The 23,308-nt window shown below is 25.9% G+C and overlaps 1 protein-coding gene across 1 annotated transcript in view; it reads right to left on the minus strand.

The window, feature by feature from the left end:
- LOC124427944 (neprilysin-like) overlaps window positions 1-23,308 on the minus strand; it is a gene marked incomplete at its 5' end in the record, with an annotated part of 77,571 nt that overhangs the window by 34,672 nt on the left and 19,591 nt on the right. Inside the window, 1 exon segment of the mRNA XM_046971415.1 lies at window positions 7,499-7,713. Within this exon segment, the coding sequence (XP_046827371.1) occupies window positions 7,499-7,713 (215 nt within the window).

Consider the following 23,308-nt stretch of genomic DNA (forward strand, 5'->3'; position numbering starts at 1 on the left):
AAAAAAAAACAATTTAAATTACTTTTTTACAAATAATCAAATAAATTTAAATACTAAGAAATTACAATAATACATATAAGAAAAAAAAAGAAGAAAGAAATAATTAAAAATCTTTCTTTTATCGACTTTCGATGAAAGAACGTTTCATCTTTAACGAAAAAAAAAAAAAAAAAAAAAAAAAAAGAAAACAAAAAAGAAAAAAGAAGAAGAAAAAAGAAAGAAAATGTATCTTTTCATAAATACTAGAAGGCTATAAATCATCATCTTTTTTGTGCTTCAATTTTTTGCTTTCTTTTATGTGTTTTTTTTTCTTTTCTTTTTTTAAATGAAAATTTTCCATCTCATGCGTATTCGTCGAATCCAATGCAAAGATATCGATATCATTTATGCATACGTGACGAGAGAGTCACGCATCGTGGCACCGGATTTGAATCCGAGCTGATGCCGAGCTTCTTGCCAACCAATGCAACGACGATATTGAATTCGTGGCTCGGACATTATTGAACATATGGCTCCTACCGAGATTGAAATGCATACGCGCAGTGATAGCAATGCTGGTGTAGTAATAGTGGTTGATATCAATATTACTATGTGATGACCATTATTACATATTATATAGTGTAATAAACCTAAATGAATTCATATTAACTCTATTAATTAACTCTAGAGAAATATTTTTAAATTATTTTATATTAATAAAATATTTGATATATATATATATATATATATATATATATATATATAAACTTAACTATATCAAAAATTTTGTTATGTTCAGTAATTATTAATTTGATCAATTAATTAGTTAGATATATCAAATTTTTTTTTCTTTTTTTGTTAAAAAAGATTATACAGGTACATTAGAGTACATTTAGGATAAATTTTTTAACGTGTATTCGTCCGTATGCTTCTGCGTGTATTATTAATGTTATTCATTAATTATAATTAAATATCTGCTTCAAATTTTTATATTTTGAATAATGGATTATATGCGTATATTAAAGTGCAAATGTATCTCGAATGAATTTTAGCATGTTAATTATTATTAATATTTTCTCCTTTAGCTAGGTTTAAATTATTCTAAATTATTTTAGATAAAAAAAATGTATTTACATATCAAAAAAAAAAAAAAATAAAAAAATAAAAAAATAAAAAAAATAAAAATAAAAAAAAGCACTTCGGACGAAATTTATTATGCTAATACTTCGTGCAAATAGTTTTTGTTGAATATGTTTGTTGTTTCTTCAAAAAAAAAAGAAAAAGAAAAAAAAAATTAATCTTCAGTTTTTCGTTAATAAAAAAAGAAAAAGAAAAAAAAATAGAAATAAAAAGTCAGGACTATAATTGGATGAAAATATTTAAATACAAAGTCTTTGTGTAATTATCGTCGGTCTCTCGGCTATATGCTAATTTTCATTTAATCGTCGCTAATTTAAATCACCGTTGATTTATAATTGTTTATGAATATTTATAGAATGACCCGAGCGTTCGATCACGTGCAATTTTATAATTATTCCCAATTGGACTACCAAGGACAATAAGTTAATATCATTTTGTGCACGTAATTATGTCGTATGTATCTACAATGTACAATTTTCATTTGTTTTGAATATTTTGTAAATTAATTTATTTATGTAAATTAATGTACACATTTTAATATAACGTAAATACATTTAATATGAAAGAAATAAATCGTATTTAGAAAAATTCTAATATAATCGATAATGTTAATGATAAAAAATACAAAATATATTTTTTAGAAATCCTTCATTGTAAAAATTGAATATATCAATATATATTTATTTAAAGATATATAAGACTATGATATCACGTGTATGAATAATATCAACAAATTTTCAATGAAAAAAAAAAAAAAATTCTATTTTAATAATATCAATACTCTCTTATAAGAAATATAATATGCTTAATATAATAATAATAATAATAATAATATTAATATTAATATTAATATAATAAAATAAAAAAAAAGATTATATTATATTATAACCGAAAAAAAATACTCTTTCTTTTTTCCCTTAAAAACATTCTAATATTATTTATTAACCAATCCAACATATTTAATTTCAATTTCATTGAATTTAATTATAAAGAAAAAAGAATTTCAACGAACGACGAAAAACGATTGATTAATAAAAATATTTGTTTGATTATCTACAGACGAAATAATTTCTGCATAAATACATATATACATACATATGTACATACATACATAACTATCTAAATGTAATATAGAGATATTTAAGTTATAATAATTTGTAATACGCAATCGGCTTGGCATTTGGCAAAGCCATGCATGCATACATATAATTCTATGATGAACTTCTCTTTCGTTCGATATCGCGAGTTACAACAAATTACCGAGCTTTCTGGACGCTTTCGAAGTTCCTCTGCCAAACGGACCATGAAATAAGTTGTTGGCACGGTATGTGCGATTAGCATAGACTCTTACAAAAATGTGCGATGACCCGAATGTCGGAATATTTTCTACACCTCGATTTATACTCCTTTTTCTTTCTTTTTTTTTTTTTTTTATTCCTCTTACCTCTTCTTCTTTTGCTCATTTTAATCGTTACGTTTATATGCCAACGATAAAAAATCGTCCGATAAATGTGAAAAATGTAAAAGAAAATATAAAGAAAGAGAGAGAGAGAGAGAGGTGGAAAAATGGGGGAGAGGTGGAAGAGGTGGGGGGAGGGAGAAGAGAGAGTTCAATCGTTTGGATGAATCGTAAGAGTTATTTGAATGATATAAAAAAATATAATACATATCAAATAGTCTCCTTCTTTATTTCCATATTTCTTTTTTCTTTTTTCTTTTTCCCCTTTTGAATATTATAATTCCATATATACTTTTAAAATCATTTATTACTGAGAATTCGAATCATAATTGTAAGAACATAATAGGCATCAAAATATGAGTTCATTAATTAAAACTTAATCACTCAACTTTGTTTCCTTTCACTTTTTTTTTATTTATTTATTTTTTTTTTTTTAATAGCATAACTATTACAATATATGATGTTGTATTTTATTCATCGTTAGGAATAAATGGAAACCTATGTACTACAATGGTAAGTTTATATTAATTAAAGCAATATCAAACATTTCATGGAAAATAAACAAAAAGAGAATATGATAAACGTGATGAGAATGAATCAAAAAAGAAAAAAAGAAAGAAAAAAGAAGAAACAAGAAAAAACAAAGAAAAAAGAAAAAAGTAACAGGGAAAGAAAAAATTAATGATAAAAATTAATAAAGAGAAAATATGAAGCTGACCAATGTTAAAAAAGAAAAAGAAAAAGAGAAAGAGAAAAAGAAGAAGGAACGAATGAAAAAAAGTTTACGATAAAAATTAACGAAGCGAAAAGTTTTCAACTTAATTAAAATCTAAAGAGAGAAAGATACGTTACAAAGACAAATGAGAATTAATTTGATGATGATGATGATAAGAACAAAAAAAAAAAAAAAAAAAAAAAGAAAAAAAAGAAAGAAAGAAAGAATAAAATAAGAGAAGAGAAGAAAGGACAAGGGAAGAAAAAAGAAGAAAAGCGAAAAGAAGGATGAAAGAAAAAGAAAAAGAAAAAGAAAAAGAAAAAGAAAAAGAAAAAGAAAAATTGAAACTGACCATAAAATCTTTTGAATTTTTTGATACATCCTAATTTTGTCATTACCAATACCATTTATCCTACTCCAATACACCATCTTAACACACCATCTCGCTTTCGTCACTGGCTAACGGGGCTGCTTTAAAGTGCCACTTTAACGAGCTTAGCTATTGAAGAGGCTCTCCTTTGCTTCCTCCAAGCTCGTATCACAATTACAGGAACACCGTGAAGAGACAAAGGACTTGAGCGTGTCGAGTGTGAGTTATGCTATCTTCCCCTTGTCTTCTCTCTCCCTCTTTCTCTCTCTCTCTCTCTCTCTCGCTCTGTCTCTCTCTATCTCTGCCTCTGCCTCTTTCTCTGTCTCACGTCTTCTCTCATGCTCTTAGGAAGGTACGTCCCTTTAACAGCCGTCTTACGAGTGTCTACGTGTCTCACGTGCAAACAGCGATTCAAAGAACGCGTAGAACCTCGCACGTTTAGTACATTTTAACGTATGTACGTATGTACATATGTGTATGAGTGTGTGTGTGTGTAAGTGTATGTGAATGTGGATGTGGTTTGTATATATGCGCGTGTGTGTGGAAGAGAGAGAGAGAGAGAGAGAGGGAGAGGAGAAATAGATGGATCAGATCGTTTATCATACTATATTATGATGAATGAATTAATTAGTCTGTAAATTAGTCTATTTGATATATAATACATTAGAAAGTAGAAAGATTTTTTTTTAATTTGTCCAATCCTTCATGTATCTGTTGATCAGAACTAAAAAAAAAAAAAAATATATATATATATATTATTGATATTGATATTATAATTGGTATTATTGTATATCATTCATCATGCTATATCATGACGAATTAATGAATTTTGATGGTACAAAAGTCTATTTGATTTGTAACACATGAGAAACATTTGTTAGATTTAACGAATCTTTAATGATTATTATGATTAGAAAAAAATATTATTATTATTAATATTAATATAATTAGTAATGTATAATTGTATTATTATATTGAAAGGATTAAAGTTTATATTATTAAGGTTTTGTAATACTATTAATAATCATAGTATAATATATAATAATCATAATATAGTATGTACGTGTATATATTAGTATTATAATAATAATGTATTATTATTAATATTGTAACATGATTATATCAGTAATCTAATTAAAAATTATTATGAAAGCCAATCGTATCAATGTTACATAATTATAATAAAATTTTGTAAGAATACATGTATCATAATTTATCAAATTATTACTATTATTATTATTATTATTATTATTATTATTATTATTATTATTATTATTATTATTATTATCATTTGTGAATTAATAAATAATTTATAAAATAGATGATTCTTTGTTATTAATATCAAGACAATTGTAGATCGATAGAGATTATTTTTTCATTTCTGGTTTATTTTTGTTTTGTCGTTATATTACAAAACCAAAATATTCTTATCTCTCACGTTTCTCTATATATGTATGTATGTACATATGTATATTGATTAACTTTCCTCAGTCCTCCCGGTGCTCTTATCTTTTTTAAACAAAACACCGTTAACCCTTATCTCCAGTTCTACGTACATATGAATAGTGCTTCGAATTTTTTGATAGTAGCTTATTGTTAGCTTGGTTCGAAATTTCTCCTATCTCAACTTTCAAATATCAATATATTTTTTTATATCAAACTCTCTCTCCCTCCCTCCTCCCTCCCTCCTCCCTCTCCCTCCCACTCTCTCTCTCTCTCTCTCTCTCTCTCTCTCTCTCTCTCTCTCTCTCTCTCTCTCTCTCTCTCTCTCTCTCTCTCTCTCTCTCTACATATACTCTTAAATAATCTGATCACGTACAAACTATATAAAAACTTTTTATAAGATGTATCTATAACATATTTGAAAAAAAAAGTATCTATGTACATGTTTATTTAAATGTTTGAAAAAAATGATAAAAAAAAAAAAAAAAAAAGTACTTTTCATAACAATTCAGCGAAAAGATTCATTCTATCGTTCAACACTAATAATAAGTTATTAAAGTATATACCATTATATTGTTCGTGTGAATTTATACGATCATATAATAATAATAATAATTATTATTATTATTATTATTTCAATTTTATATACCTAATAAATTAAAATCGAATATCAAACATATTAAATATCATAATAATAATTTTATAAATACGTGCTATTAAAATATAATAAAGGAATATTATATTATTTTCATTATTATTATTATTATTATTATTAACGTAATATCGCGATTTGCTTTAACGTATATCACCATTGATCCTTGATAATCATATTGACACTTGACTATTTCGAGGGAACGAAAAGTGATAATAAAGGGTACATATATCGGACTTTTTTTTTAAGACATTTAATGCAGCAGAAAAATATTCAAGGTTAAGGAGAAAAATTCTTAGTAAGAACGATCGTTTGCAACAAACGATTTCTAAACTGTTTGCGTGAACGTAACGAGCAAACGTCATCGTTATTCGTTTCTCGAAACGTTAACTGGCCAAACGACTCTACTCGAAAATTCTCTAGTGTAATTATCTGACCGTAGTATAACCACTATTAACCTTCTTCCCTTTAAAAGGGCTCGTTTATCTACCTACTAAAGATCCAACCTTCGCACCACATGTTTTAGTCATTAACGAAACCACGATCTATGTACCTCTTAACAACCAGTCGGATATGCGATCACAATTATTTACTTTGATAAATTATTTTATAGGAATTAAATGAAACGTTACTTCTTTCAAATGTTTATAATATCTAATTCTTTTATTTCGATATTAATAATTTTCGATATCATTTTGTTTTAATTACTCGTTTCATTTTTTCCACGTTAAATATTATTATCTTTTCAATTACTTTCTTAAGATATAATTATATTTTCTTTTTGTTATATGTTTAATATTATTTTTAAATTATTTCAATTTAATTATATTTAATTTGTCCAATGTTAGATTAATTCAATATATTTTGAGCTAATAATAAATTAGATATATATATATATATATTATACATATTAGAGATATTCAATATAATTTGAATCTAATCTAAACGTACGTGTTAAATTTATAATATTTTAGAAATGTTCAATATCATTTTAATATAATTATATTTAATTTATTGTATATTCTTCAATGTCATTTCAATCTAATTATATTTAACTCGCTGTATATTAAAGATATTTAATGCCATATCAATTCAATTATGTTCAATTTATAGTGTATGTTGAAAATATTCAATATTATTTCCGATTTAATTATATTTAACTAGTACATTAGAGATGTTACATTCTGATCTAATTATGTTTAAATTGTAATACATCAAAGATATTTAATAACATTTTCATACTATTTAATTATATACATTTGAAATTTATATAAAACTGTTTCAATATAATTCTTTATATATCAATATAATTCAATATAATTATTTAAAACGGAGACTTTTATATCAAAATTATTCTAAACTTTTTAGAAATAATTTCTTTTTCTTTTTTTTTTTTTTTTAAATACTTTAACAACAAATGACACGGTATATAATAATCGAGATAACGAATTGATATACTTTAAATATATATTTTATTTTGAAAAAGATTATTTGCTATAAAGATTTTTGAAGCTTTCAAATTGATTAATAACAATAATAACATTATAGGGACATTTACGTACAACGTATAATTTATAACAATCCTATCCCTTTATACTAACCCTTTGTTAGCGACACGTATAATCTGCTTATCCATGTTTGTAACGCGTATCGATTTATTGCTACGAGTAGCACTATGTCCAATATTATACATAATTAGTGATATAGCTAATATATTATCTGCGGAATAAGATAACTCACCAGATTTTCCGCAAAGAGGCCATCATCTTGATACCTGGTTGGTAGATCGAGAAAAACTGAGGATCTAGAACGATCATAAAGATCGACGTCAACGTACAAATCAAAGAGGGGTGCACCGTTCACTCTAAGAAGTGCCGAGACCAATGGAGTTATGTCAACTGGGACGACACTCTTTGGCGGTAAATAACCACCAAGTTCTTGAAGAAGTTCGTAAACTGAAAAAAGAAACACAAAGTTTCAAGTTTTAATTCATTATTTTCTTTTATTTATTTATTTATTTCCTTTTTCTTCTTTTTTAACAATCATACGAATTATATGACCGTACTACATATTTATAATAATAATAATAATAATAATAATAAGAATAATTTTATTTTTTCGTCACAAAATTAATTATTAATTCATATTCGAAGATTAATTTATCTTACGTACCTATATAAATATTTATATTTATTATTACTATTATTATTACTATTATTATTATTATTATTATTATTATTATTATTATTATTATTATTATTATTATTGTTATTATTATTATTATTATTATTATTATTATTATTATTACTGACGTTATATTTTAATGAACAATTCTAATTCTATAATAACAATTTTGAATAAGTTTCCTCTACTTTATCACGAAGAGAGAAAAGTTCAATATTTTTTTTTAAAGTTCGCCAAATGTTTGCTAATGCATCGCGATAGATGACGAAAACCGATAGCAGATGTGCCGAATATCCGAAGGTATATTGTGCGAACGTCGTTGAAAAAAAAAAGAAGAAGAAAAAAAAGAAAGAAAATAAAGCAAAAGAAAGAAAGAAATAATAAAAACAAAAAATAGTAGGAAAAAAAAATTATAGAAAATTCATCGATTCGTTTTGCGCTTTCCTCTCTTCAAACTCGTTTACGATCGAACGAATTTTTCAAATGTAAAAAAAAGATCGCGTGGCTTCAAGTGATTTCAATCTCACGAAAGAATCTCTCGTATTCTTCCGTTGGCTTCTAGCTACCCCTAAAATATACGTTCTTCGTTATATCGACATCATCATGTTTATGTCCATGCACCTGTAATGTATACGGTCGAACGATAATTTCGATCACCTTGAAACCATATAGAGATGCGACTAAAATATTGCATGAGTAGTAGTAGTAGTAATAGTAGTAGTAATAGTAGTAGTAGTAGTAGTAGTAGTAGTAATAGTAGTAATAGTAGTAGCAGTAGTAGTAGTAGTATGTAAATAGTAATAGTAAAAGAATAATAATTTTTTAGTTTATTACACACTATTATTCTGCACTTATTTCACGCTTATCCAGCATTTACTTTGCATATTTTGTTCCAAATCTCTACGACCTTTAGCTCTGAAAAGTGTGCTAATTAAATAAAAGACGTGACTATTAATGCTATACAATAAAATTGTTTCTTTGGTAAATAAGTAATTTGTTTATTAAATATATAATTTATATAATATATTATATAAATAAATCGTAAGCAGATGTAAATATTTCTGGCAAAATAAAATGAATTAAATTCGTAAGAATTTTTTTATAAGAAATTGTTTATAACAAACTGTTAATTAATTATTAACAATATATTGAAAAATAGAGAAAATTTTGCCCTTTAAAATGATATTTGATTCAAGTCTCTATGATTTTTAGTCAGGAAGATATTGCCATGTAAATGCAGAACGTGGTCATTAATAATATAGAAAAAAATTGTTCATTCGATAAAAAAACTAATTTGTTTATTAATTATTTATTAATTTATGTCATTTTAAAAATCGGAGTCGCAATCTAAATCTTTTTTTTTGGCAAAATAAGATGAATTTACTTCGTAAGAATTTATTTATAAAAATTGTTTATAACAAATTGTTAATTAATTATTAACAATATGTTGAAAAAATAGAGAAAATTTTGCCCTTTAAAATGGTATTTGATTCAAGTCTCTATGATTTTTAGTTCTGGAAATATTCTCATTTAAAAAAGGACATTTACGTTGACCCACTAACTTCGTAATTTCATTCGAATTAGCTTGGTGACATACTGACCTACATAAATTCTGAGAATTTACGCGGCCTTACTACTACTACTACTATTACTATGAACAGCTGTACTATGAGAATTATGAATGGAAATCTTTCGAAAGCGATATCTTCGGAACGAAAAGTTGTAGAAACTTGAAACAAACATTATTTTCAAGAATTTTTTATTCTTTATTTATTTAAATATTGCAATAATGTTGTTATAATAAAATCGATTTTGTTAATAATTTTAAAAATTGAATTTTTTCTTTTCCCTTCGTAATAAGTATATAATTACAATGAAATCATTAATAAATTTTCATTATAATTATATTTGGAGATTATTAAATATTATGATTAAATATTTATGTAAATTTTATTTTGTTTATTTAAAAAAATCTATTACTAGTCATCAATGTACGAAATTGATAGATCGAAAACTCGGATTATTTTTCTTTCGTAATAAGGACATAATTATGATGAAATTGTTTAAATTTTTTACTTTAATAGTAAAAATTTTATTTTATTTATTAAAAATAAGGTATAAAAGATCTACAGACAATCGATAATATACGTAATTGAATGATCGAAAATTCGAAAGATGTTCTTTTCGTAATTAGAATTCTTTGCTTATCATGCACTTATTCTGCACTTATTTTGTGCTTATTTTGCATTTATATTGCGCTTACCTTATGCTTATCTTACAGCATTATTATACGTAAGCACAAAATAATGATTGAATATGAATCAAAGGAACTATCAATTTCTTACTATCGTTATTTATATCATTACCACTACTCTTACTACATTTTAATCGCAGATCTCCATAATATCTCAATAATATTTAAACAATAATATCTCCTAAACCAATAATTTTTCTACATGTATGGATGAATACTTTTTTATAAAAAAACATCAAGTAACACGGATCAATTCTTTCGAAAATATATGATTCGACTTCAAAAAGAAAAAGAAAAAGAAGAACAGTTATCCTTCTTATATTATTTACGTTTCTGCCAACAAAAAAAGTACTATCTGTCATATTATAGTTCTTTCCGTACTCTATGATTTTTGTAAACTAAGTTTCTCCGTATCTCTAAAAAGAATAAATAAAAAGAACAAAAATTCAAGCTGATCAAAGTTATTGGTCCAGTTTGTATAGATGTGTGTGTGTGTGTACGTATATGTATATACATACATATACGTACACATATACATATAAGTCTCTATACATATGAATAAGTATATTGCGCGGAAAAAAAATATGTACATATATGCGTACATACATACATACATATAAATAAGAAAATGGAAGTATAAACAAGAAAAAGAGGAAAGACAAAAGAAAATCAAGATTAAATTCGATCATTAACCGAAATTCTCTAAGGGTTTTGCTAGAGTCAACATTCGATGTCCTCATCCTTCCGAAAAGGAGAGACCTCTACAGAAACTGAGAGATCGCTAATTGCACTTGGGGAAACTCTTGGAGTCTTCGAGGGAGCAGTAAGGGCATACGTATCTCTTACGTGCTTCGCATAACTTTCTTTACATGTACATATACATATGTATATATATATATATACTCATGTATATGCATTTATATAACTTGTGAATCTTACGTACACGTATACATTGCGACCTTAAAAGTTCTTATATTGGAAAAAAGATCCTAAGTGATTTTAAAAGCCAATTACACTTCTATCTTTTTTTCCTCAAAAAAAAAAAAAAGAATAAAAAAAAAATAAAAAAAAAATAAAAAAAAAAGAAAAAAGAAAAAAAAAACTTTTGGTATACTGTTCTTTTATAGACATTTATAAACATTAAACATTTATATATCTAAATACGAAATATATGTATGAAATGTATGCTTATATATGTTTTATATGTATGACGTGTATAATTTTATGTATAATGCATCGATGTATATGTATATGTATATATGTATGTATGTATGTATATGTATATATGTATGTATGTATGTATGTCGTATGTATATATGTATGTATATATGTATGTATGTATGTATGTCGTATGTATATATGTATGTATATATGTATGTATGTATGTATGTATGTATGTATGTATGTATGTATATATGTATGTACGCATGTGTATCTGTGTACAGGACTTTAATCATACGTTCGATAGCTTCATCTGAAGTTCCCCGACGATCGATAGTCTCTTCTCTCTAATCGTTCGAGTCTATTTCGAAGTTTTAACGAAGCTAGAGATGCAGCAGTAACTTTATTTTGTAACACCTTTGCCGTAATTAATATGCGGTGAGCCAACTTCTATGGTACAACCTACGTACGTACATAGTGAGGAAAGAGAGATAGAGAGAGACAGAGAGAGAGAGAGAGAAAGTGTTCGAAAGTTTTTACATACTTTTCAAAATTATTAAAATTTAAATTAATACGATTATGTCAAAGTTAATTTTCTTATAATCGATATTGCTTTTCTTTTGCTTCTTTCTTTTCTTTTTTTTTTTTCTTTGACTTCTTAAATATAAAAAATTGATTTCTTTTCTTTCTTTCTTTTTTTTTTTCTTCTTCTTTTTTTTAAATCGTACACGATATTATAAATTGCGTCGATTTTATTTCAAATAAATAAAAAGATTTTTAATAAAATAATTTCAAATATAAAACAATTTTATAAGATAGAAAAGGAAAACAATAAATAGTTTAATATAAAATATTAAAATATATTTCTTTTCTTTTTTCTTTATTTTTTTTTTGTAATAGAACCACTTATTTTAGATAAAATAGATAAAATCATGATTAATCGAATAAACGTATATCGTTTCTTCATTAAACATACATGGACAGATTCAAATGCAAATAAGTAAATCGGTAAGCAATATGTACAAACGAGTACATAAATACAAATGAATTTCTCCTCAAATATAGTTAAATATATCATAACAATCTCTGTATTTACTAAGAATATAGTTCAAGATACACTCGTAAAGGGGCATTCACTGTAAACTTAGTTAATCATAACTTGGACGATAGACGGTGAAACGAGAAAATAACAATAAGCATTATGATAGAGGGAATGAGACAGACAGAGACAAACAGAGCGAGAGAGAGAGAGAGAGAGAGAGAGAGAGAGAAAGAAAGAGAGAGAGAAACTCTTATGGTGAAATACATAGCAAGGAAATAACGGTTTGTTAGGCAAATCAAGAATTCAAACTGTTTCTCTAATTCTACAATAATAAATGTCAACGCTAAAGTAACGTAATAAATATTTTACATATTATATTTGTACATTTATATTTGTATTATATATATATATATATATATATATATATATATAATTGTCAAAAAATCGTTAATTAGAATATTTATTGAATATTAAAACAGGTGATAAGTTAAATGTTTAATTTATTTAAAACAAATCTCGTTGAAATTTTTTCAATAAACTAATTTAATCGATTTTCAATATGATTTCAATTCGAAATGATCAATTTATAATTAATAATAACTAATAACAATAAGACGAATCTAGTTAACGTCTTCTTAAGGAAGTTAACTTTACTTGTATGAAACTTTGATCGTCGGTGAATACAGTGAACATTAATCATAGTCGAGCGAATGGTCGTGTCGCCGATCAGGGTAGAATCAAACATGAATATCTAAAATACCGGAACCCTGAAACTCCTGCGGGTAAGACTAACTCAGAACTTCCATTTCCGCTTTCGACAGTCTTCCTGTTCTAATGTTGGAACGGATAAATCTGATTGCAATTTGCAGGAATTAGATGAGGTAGATGTATATAAAGATCATTTCAATAGAAAAATAAAAGAAGGAATAAGAATTATTATTAAAAAAAAAAAAAAAGAAAAAGAAAAAAAAATCTGATCTAATTCTTGACATTATTAAAATATACCTAAACATTTTATATACATATATATATATAAAATTGTCAATTATTGATAGAATTAATAATTATCAATAATTGATAGAAAAAAAATTTATAAAGTATATCTGCATGAAATAACGAAAAGTAGATATTAAAATATGAATAAATATTACTTGCATTTAATAACAAAATTAGTTTCAATTTAAACTTGTTATTACATAACAAGTAGACACATAAAAATAAAAAAAAATATATATATATATATCCTGTATCTCTACAAATTTTTATATGAAATATAAATAATAGATATAAAAAAATATAAAATTTTTAGAGAGTATGAGAAAGAGGGGGAGAGAGAGAGAGCGGAATGTTCCAATTAAACTAAAGCAATTTACAATGATGCGTGATTTTATCATGTTCGCTAGACATTAATGCATCGATTTAAATGTATCCACGAAATGGAGATACATCGATCGACATGTCGAATCCATTTTGTATAATAACAAGACTACGTGTCTCCGACAACGAAGTTGCTCGTTTCTCATATCACCGAGGTAATGTCAAAACCGGCGCCAGCTTTCCGAATCTCTTTTCTCATCTCTTCTTTTCTCTTCTCTCTCTCTCTCTCTCTCTCTCTCTCTCTCTCTCTCTCACTCTTTTCCTCTTTATATACATACATATGTATATATACTTTTCTCTCTTCTTCTCTATCACTCTTTTCCTCTTTATCTCTCTTTCTCTTTCTTTCTTCTCTATCACTCTTTTCCTCTTTATCTCTCTCTCTCTCTTTCTTTCTTCACTCTCCCATTCTCTATCTCTCTATTTCTCTATCGCGTATCTCGTTAAATCTTCTTCCCTCTATTCTTTTCAATGTTGATTAGATTGTATATAAATTCTGATTCTCAGCCTAAACAAACTTTCTTCTTTATTATTATCATAAAAAAAAATATCTATCAGTTTGGCCAATATACAATATTAACAATATAAAAAATTACTATTTTGATTGTTCACTTAGATATAAAATAATAAAATGTTTCAGTAAAAAAAAAAAAAAAGTATATTATGTAACATATATATATATTTAAGTTATTATTTATTTTGATATAAAATAGATACTAAAAATTCTCAATAAAAAAAAAAAAAGTAATCTATTGTGTTATTTATTTAAATATAATAAAGATGTTAAAAATTTTCAAGAAAAAAATTTATTTGAATATATAGATTATTTCTATCAAACGCTTTCAATGAAAAATAATACGTTTGTTTGTTTAAATATAAATCCCTTTTGAAATATCGATAACATTCACTCATCAATTCAATCAAATATTTCGTTTATTTAAACAATATAATATTGTATATTTTATAATTTTATTAATTAATTTTTTTATATACTTGTTCCTTTATCACTCTATGAAACATAATATTTACATATTTCATTTTCTTTTTCATTACCAAATAATTGTTGAGAATAAAACAAAAAAAAAGACTTTATCAATTGATATTTATTTGAAAAGAAGTGGAATAAAAAAAAAAAAAAAGAAATTGACTCGAATTGATATTGATTTCGATTTTTAATATATTAAAAATCAAAAAATGAAATATGATTTTGATTGAAAGAAATCTATCAGAGAAGTGAATTGAAGATCTCTGAAAAAGGAATTTTGGAAAAATATCAAGGAGTGAAATAAAATTCAGAATTTATGCCATCGAGATATACTATTTTATGTTCGCGTTGATGTCGTTGGAGATGGATTTCGTTGAAGACTATTCAAGAAATCCCTTCTGAAGTTTGCTTTTCAACTGCCAAGGACAAGTAAATCAATCAGATACTCAAGTAAGTTCGTGTAATATATCGTCTTGATCTCACGCAAGAGAACGATTAAGTGCGAACGTGCCAATCTTGATACACATTTTTCCTTTACTCTTTTTCTCTCTCTCTCTCTCTCTCTCTCTCTCTCACTCACTCCTTTTCTTCTATTGCGAATCAAATCAAATCATTTTATTTTTATATCAAATTAAATGGAATTACATTTTATTTTTTATACAACAAAATACTTCTTGAAAGTTATATATAATTATTGTACAAATACAAATAAATCGGAATTGCACGTTTCTTAAAATATACCGAAATAAACTGATTGAAAAATGAATGAATTCTATGTAAAAAAAAAAAAAAGAAAGGAAAACGATATTTTTATAAACGCGTTTAACTTCACATTTATTTATTTAAATTAATTATGACTTGTTATTAATTATATCTTGCATATACATATGTTAATTTACTGGAATCAATATTTAATTCATAAAAAAAATTTGTAGATAAGTAATAATTTTAATCCTTTTTTAACATTTTAATTATGTATATCTCGTTCACGTGTTTTTATATTGTATAATTAGAAAGAAGATAAAATAATAATAATAATAATAATAATAATAATAATAATAATAATTAAATTAATTAGAAGAATAAGAAATCAATGAATGAGAATTAACGAAACTTTTTCAAATTTTGCGATATGCAATAAGTAAAACGAAAGCATCCTCTATCGTTAAAATTATTAATTAAAAATGATTGGATATTATTAATATTAAAAATGATTAAAAATTCATAATTTTTTTTTTTTTTTATATTTAATTTTCAAATCAAAAACTATTTTTTCTACATATTATTAATCTTATCTAATACAGCATACAAACGTCTCATAAAAATAATGATTCAATAATTCATAAGTTTTAGGATTATTGAAATCCCATCGAAATAACTCACGAAATCCCATAAAATTGATCATAAAAAAATATTCGAGGAAGTAACAACGAGTAAGAGACAGATAGAAGGGAAGAAAGATATGGAGAGAGAGAGAGAGAGAGAGAGGGAGAGAAGTGGAAGAGAGAAAAAGAGAGAGAAGAAGTGGAGGAGAGAAAAAGAGAGAGGAAGAAAGGAAGTGGGAGAGAAAAAGAAAGAGGAAGAAAGGAAGTGGAAGTGAAAGAAAGAGAGAGGAAGAAAGTAGTCGTGATTTTGAAGATAAAATGAAACGACTTCACTAAGAATCCAAAAAATATCCGACTCTGGCTAGGTCGAATCGTGATTCTTGAGTGACCTTGACATCCTTTGTGATACAACTACTTCCGATTCTTGAAAGCTGAAGCAATAGTACAATCATGATAAGGACACGCTTTAACACTATAGTAGTTTTTCTTTCACCGCAAGGTGAAACTTTTACTACCTTTTATAACTTTGTCCGGACGTTCGTAATTAATCTCTTAATTCATACTAAGTTTAATTGATACTAAAAATTCTTGATTAACAGTAATTACAATGATAGTTACTTTTAGAATAATTATTTGTTTCACAATAATAATAATAATTATTATTATTAACTATTATTAAAAATACTGAGCTAATATGTTTTACGTTTATCGTAAAAAAAATTTTCGTGACCAATCTGAGAGAAAAAAAAAGAAAAGTAAAACAAATAAAAAGAAAGAAAGAAAGAAAGAAAAATCAGGGAAGAAGAGAGGGAGAGGTTGTTAACGTGAATCCAAAGAAAAAGTAGGTCAGATCGTCGTTCGGATAACACGTTCGACCATCTCCTGCCTCGAATTTTCTTTCATATTCAACTCTCTTGACGTTTTATTGTGTGCTGAGTGATGTGTCTGTGTGTGTGTGTGTTTATGTTTGTTTGCTTGCTTGCGTGCGTACGTACATGTGTGTGTGTGTGTTTGCGTGCATACTCACATGAGTTGTTCACCGAGTAAATAATTGCTGGAAAAATCAAAGTAGAAGAGAGCATACTCGGTACCGTTCTTCCTGAATAATTATCGTATTATAGTTACATTACGTGTACCAGTTTCGTGCCGAAAACAATTTTTCTATTTTTTCTTTGTTCCGTATTTTGTTCTCCTCTCCTCTCCTCTCTTCCCTTTCCATCCCTTCTCTTCTCTTCTCTTCTTATTTTTTATGTTCTTTCTTTTCTTTCTTTTTCATTTTTTTATTTTCCCTTTTTTACAAGGATTTATTGTAGCTTTTGTTCCAATTTTAATCAGAAAAAAAGACACGCATGTATTTCTTCCTGATTAAAATAAAGATAATAATAATATAATAATAAGTTAATAATAATAATAACGAGTGTTTAGTTTCATCAAGATCGTGATGTTAATTACGTGTGATTAATTGCGTTAATTTTCTCTTTCTTTCTTTCTTTTTTCAATTATAAATAATTAATTTGATAAATTTATTATAATATGATTAGAATAATAAATAGTACGAGCAATTAATTAATTTTATTAAATATGTTGATTTTAATCGTGGAAAATATTAATTCACAAATATTTGTTAATATGAAATGAGCGAAGCAATTATATATTTACAAGTTTCTACGAAGAAGATAAATAAATTAACAATGGCAAACAGTATTTGTGAAATATAAAAGAAAGAAAAAAAAAAGAAGAAGAAGAAGAAAAAGAAGTAAATATTAGAAAAATTAGAAAAATGTACACGCTAGATGTAATAAGCTTAATTAAAAAAAAAATACTATTTAAATCTAATTCACTAAAATATTCGAGAATGTTTAAAAATACAATAATCCTCTTTTTATACAAGTCTTTCGAATCTAATAAAATTCTAATCTCAAATAAAACAAGAAAAAACACGCTTATTACATTTTTCTCCAATGAATTATCCCCATTAATTTTTTTAATCTCTAACATCATAAATTTTAATCTTATTGAAAGCACAATTATTTTCCTATAAAAAAAAAAAAAGAAAAAAGCAAATTTAATTTACAAAATCTAACATCTAACATTACAAATCCTTTAAAGAAAATCTAATTAGTGTAAAAATAAAATTATCTTACCGTAAAAACATTTCAAATCTAATAAAATTCTAATGTAATTGAAAATACACGATACTTTATACCCATTAATTATTATTATATTCATTTAATTTATCAAATTTAATATCTAACGTTAGAAATTCTTTTAAAAAAATAATACCTGCCTGTAAATAATGAAATTATCATTTTCCTGCAAACATTTCAAATCTATTAAGGAAAGAAAGAAAGAAAAAAAAACTATCTAATTCAATTTTTAAACACAATAATACAAAGTTTTATCAAAAGATAATTTAATTTAATTTATTCGATCTAATATCTAACCTTTTAAATCGTCGATTAAGCAAATTGCAACGAACAGTCATTATTTCCTTTGTTTCCGATTACAAATGACTACAAATAGGATATATATATATATATATATATATATACTCTATATAAAAGACAAGTTGGTTGGTTCATTGATGACATTTAGATCGGATCGAGTATCCAGAGACTGAAACGAGATCAATGACACGAATACGATACTCGCGAGGATAATAATGTCCGTCCTAAGGGATTAACATGTTCACGGGACACGAGGACAGATCTGTAATTAATCGTGTGATAATTAAGGGAGATTACAAGGACGACGATATGGCTATCCGATCGATTTCTCGAATGCGATCCTTTCCGGCTTTTCAACGAACATGTTGAACGATAACGATCCTTCTTTCTATAGCTTGATAAATTGAACTTTTATAACTTATAATTCGTCGATAACGAACTCTAGTTATCTTTTACGTTATCGTATAACATATTGTGTGTGGGTATGTGCGTAAATATGTACGTCTCTCTCTCTCTCTCTCTCTCTCTCTCTCTCTCTCTCTCTCTCTCTCTCTCTCTCTCTCTCTCTGTCTCTGTCTCTCTAATTATAGTTAATATAAATATAAATAATAAGTATATATATATATATATATATATTTATATTATGAATTGATTTTTAAAAATTTATAAAATTTGTTTCCGCTTTTTCAATCAACTATTATTTATTTTATACTTTTTTGTAGAATCTAAGATATACATATTTTTATAGAATAATAATAATTTATGATTTTATAAAAAAAATATATATATATATATTTTAAAGAAATATTTCTTGTTTTTATTGTATTTCTGTTTCTCCCTTATTCTTTCTCTCTTTCTTCCTCTCACTCTCTCTCCGTCTCTTTCTCTTTTAATATTACATATGCATTGATTTTTAAAAATTTATAAAATATGTTGAATTTTTTTACCTATTATTATTTATTTCATACTCTTGTTTTTTTTATTTTTTTATTTTTATTTTTATATATTTATTTATTTTTTTTTTTTTGGAAATAAAGATATTTTATAAAAAAGAGAGAGAGATACATCTATAAAGAATTATAACGCACATAGGAATACTTTTTATATGTTTACTATATTTTTACCTCTCTTGCGGGACTATTAAATCGTTACAACGACTGACATTGATCGTGAATGCTTTTTCGAGAGAAAAAGAAGAAGAGAAAGAAAGAGAGAGAGAGAGAGAGAGAGAGAGAGAGAGAGAGAGAGAGAGAGAGAGAGAGAGAGAGAGAGAGAAAGGAAAAGAGAAATTATTATAGTCGTTACTCTTATTGTTAAAATACAGCTATGACCTTTATAAATGAAAACTGTCAACGATTTGTAAATATTTTTTATACACAATTTTCGTACACAATTTTTTTACACATTTTTTTCTACACATTCTTTGTACACAATTTTTCTACACATTTTTTGTCTATTTCATTATTAATAGTTTACATTTAAATAATTATCTGTGAATTTTATCGTTAAATATTATGTCAAAAGTATTAATAGTAATTCAATGAAATATAATTTTTAATAAAATAAGAAATAAGAGAAGTTAATCATCTATATATTTTCTTTTTCTATTGTTCTAATTATTATCAAATCTATTAAAAAGTTGTATACATTTTAGTGAAAGATAAATTAATTGTACTCTTCAGTAAACATAATATTTAATTAGTTTATTTGATTTAAAAGAAAAAAAATGTATAACCAAGCAATCTTTCTAATTATAATTGTCAAAAAGATTAATCTCCGTTGTTATTTAATAACTCAATTATGTTTAAACATATGATCATTATTTTTAATAAAAATAGTTACTATATATAATAAAGTATAAATGCGTAATAAAAACGATGTAATTACCGACACAATCTAAAAACTTAATTATTTATATAGATCAAATTATTTCAATTATACCGATCAATAATTTTACGAAACACTTCACACATCGATTAATAAAATTTTAAATCGGAGAAATTTTAAAATTCATACTAATATTCGAGATACGCGTTTGCGCCAATTAAAAAGTACAAAAGAAAAAAAAAATAATGAACAAACAAATAAATATTGTAAATAAATATAAAAGAAAACGAGAATAAAAAAGAATCATCCATTAGCCAACGAAACAAAGGAGCTTAAAAAAAAATAAAAAAAAAAAAAGCACGAAATAGAAAAATAACAAAGAAAAAATAAAAAAATAAAAAAATAAAAAAATAAAAAATTGTAAATATTGTAAAGTCTAATATTTCTTTTGATAACCATGAAAGCAGATTTCGCGTCGGGATTTTCAATGTCCCAAACGTTATATGCGCATCAATAACGATCTGTGGCTACTAGAATCGTTTTCTGTTGTGTGGAGTATATGTATGTACATACATACACACAGATTGACGGAAACTGAGAGAGAAATGGAGAGAAAGAAAAAGAGAGAAAGAGAGAGGAGAGAGAGAGAGAGAGAAATGGAGAGAAAGAGAAAGATATATATGTATATGCGCGTGTGTGTGTATATATATGTGTATATATATATATATATATATAGGAAGATAGATAGATAAAAAAACAGAGAAAGAAAGAGAGAGAGAGAGAGAGAGAGAGAGAGAGAGAGAGAGAGAGAGAGAGAGAGAGAGAGAAAGAGAGAGAAAATGAGAGCAAAACGAAAGGCAGCAGGTTTACCAATGTGGTTTTTACCTCACTGTGCTTTCAACCTATTCGTTGACGTAACTCTCAGTCGTAAAACGTTGACCAGAAAATGTGTTGAAGTGGAATACATGTATTGTAGATAAAAAGTATCTATCTGTTAAAGAAAGAGAGAGAAAGAGAGAGAGAGAGAGAGAGAGAGAGAAATGGCGAGAAACAAATAAAAGGAGGAAAAGAGAAGGATTTCACAGAATGCAAATCAGTGCAACGAAAAAGGCACATAGTTCGTAACCGCTACACAAAACCACCAAAGGACCCCTACAATTCTTACCCCTCATCTCGATCGAAAATGAACGCATAAAGTTTCACAAATAAAAGGGTTGGACAATGAGAAAAACCCTTTTTTATCCCCTCATCCTTTCACCTCCCTTATTCTCCGAACTCTCTCATCCTTCTCGAACCAACCTTCTCTCCCATCATCTTCTTTCCTTTCGATACTTTCCTTCGAAATCTCTCTCATTGGACTCAATTTATTGGACCAAACCTATTTTTATCTTCGAAGGACTCAATCATCGGAATCGACTTGTCGGTAATCATCTTCAAAAGCTTTAATTACCTGCTATTATTTCTCTTGTCGTTTACAGCGACTCACGTTTGCGGATTTTTTTGTATGTTGAAATCTTTATAATTAGGGGAAAAAAAAGAAAAAAAAAAGAAAACAAAAGAAAAATTGGAAAAAGTAAAGGAAGGAAGGAAGGAAGGTAGGAAAGAGAAAGAAAGAAAGAGAGAGAGAGAGAGAGAGAGAGAGAGAGAGAGAGAGAATTTTCGCAATTATTAATACAATATGATATGATATTTATTTGTAATGTATGTATATATAAAAAGAATTATATATTATATTGATAAAATATTATGTAAAGAATAAAATGATGCAATTTAATATCATTGGCAAACGCACAAAAGAATACGTAGTTTGTGATTATATAGTAACACATGAAAGTAAATAAAAATTTCATGTGATGAAATATAAATGATTTTCTTCTTTTTTTTTTTCGTTTTATTCATTTCAAAATTATAAAATTCATTTATTATCAAAAGCATCAATTAACATTCTATAAAATTGTTTATATAAATTAAAATTAATACTTAATTAATATATATATATATATTTAAATTGAAATTAAAAATGATATAACTTTCAAAATGATTAAAAAAAAAAAAAAAAAAAAAAAAAAAAAAAAAAACAATGAAATATATACATGGTGTCGGTAAAATGACCCATACTTCAGGAGTGTATCGAGGGAACTCTATGGAATAACTTTTTAATAAAAACCAATGACCGTCATGACCAACTGCATTTGTGATTTTACTTTTCTTTTTTTTATTTGTTTTTCTTTTTTTTCCATTTTCTCTTCACGAATATTAAGTTGTTATTAAAAAGTTGCACTATGGGATACCCCTCGATACGCTTTTAAAATATGGGTCATATCTTTTGGGACACCCTGTAACTGAATATGACGTGAATGTTGTTGCGAAAAAAAAAAGAAAAAAAAGAGAAAAAGAAACTATTTCGAATTTTTAGAAATTTTGAAAGTGAATGTAGGATGAAGGATAGGTAAATAGAGCTCTTCACTTTTTTATGATGAAACGTAAACTACGAAAGGATTTAAACGAGGGTGGATGCTTAAAGGGCTACTAGAAAGGGGTTGGAAAACAGAAGTTTCTGTGTTATCGATCGCTAGAAGGTAACTTTCTATGACTCAGCCAAGGTCAAGCTATTAGTCGGAGTCACACGATCTCCTCTTATTCTCTCTTCTTCTCTCTTTTTCTTCTTCTTCTTCTTCTTCTTCTTATTCCTTGACTAGAAAATGCTCAAAAGTAGCTTAAGAAGTTATCGATCTTACCAAAAGGCTAGTAAAGTTTACAAATTTTCGGATTTAAATTTTAATCCTTTATGATTTGGAAATATTTTCTACGTTTTTTCTTTTTTTTTTTTTTCATTCATAAATCTCATTAAAATGATAATTTGTTTTTTTGTTCAATTGAAAAGAAATAAAAAAATAAAATTTTTCTTTGAATGTATATCATGGAACTCCGTTCATATCAAGAAATAT

Source organism: Vespa crabro, chromosome 11 (assembly GCF_910589235.1).
Source record: "Vespa crabro chromosome 11, iyVesCrab1.2, whole genome shotgun sequence".
Classification (NCBI taxonomy): Eukaryota; Metazoa; Arthropoda; class Insecta; order Hymenoptera; family Vespidae; genus Vespa; species Vespa crabro.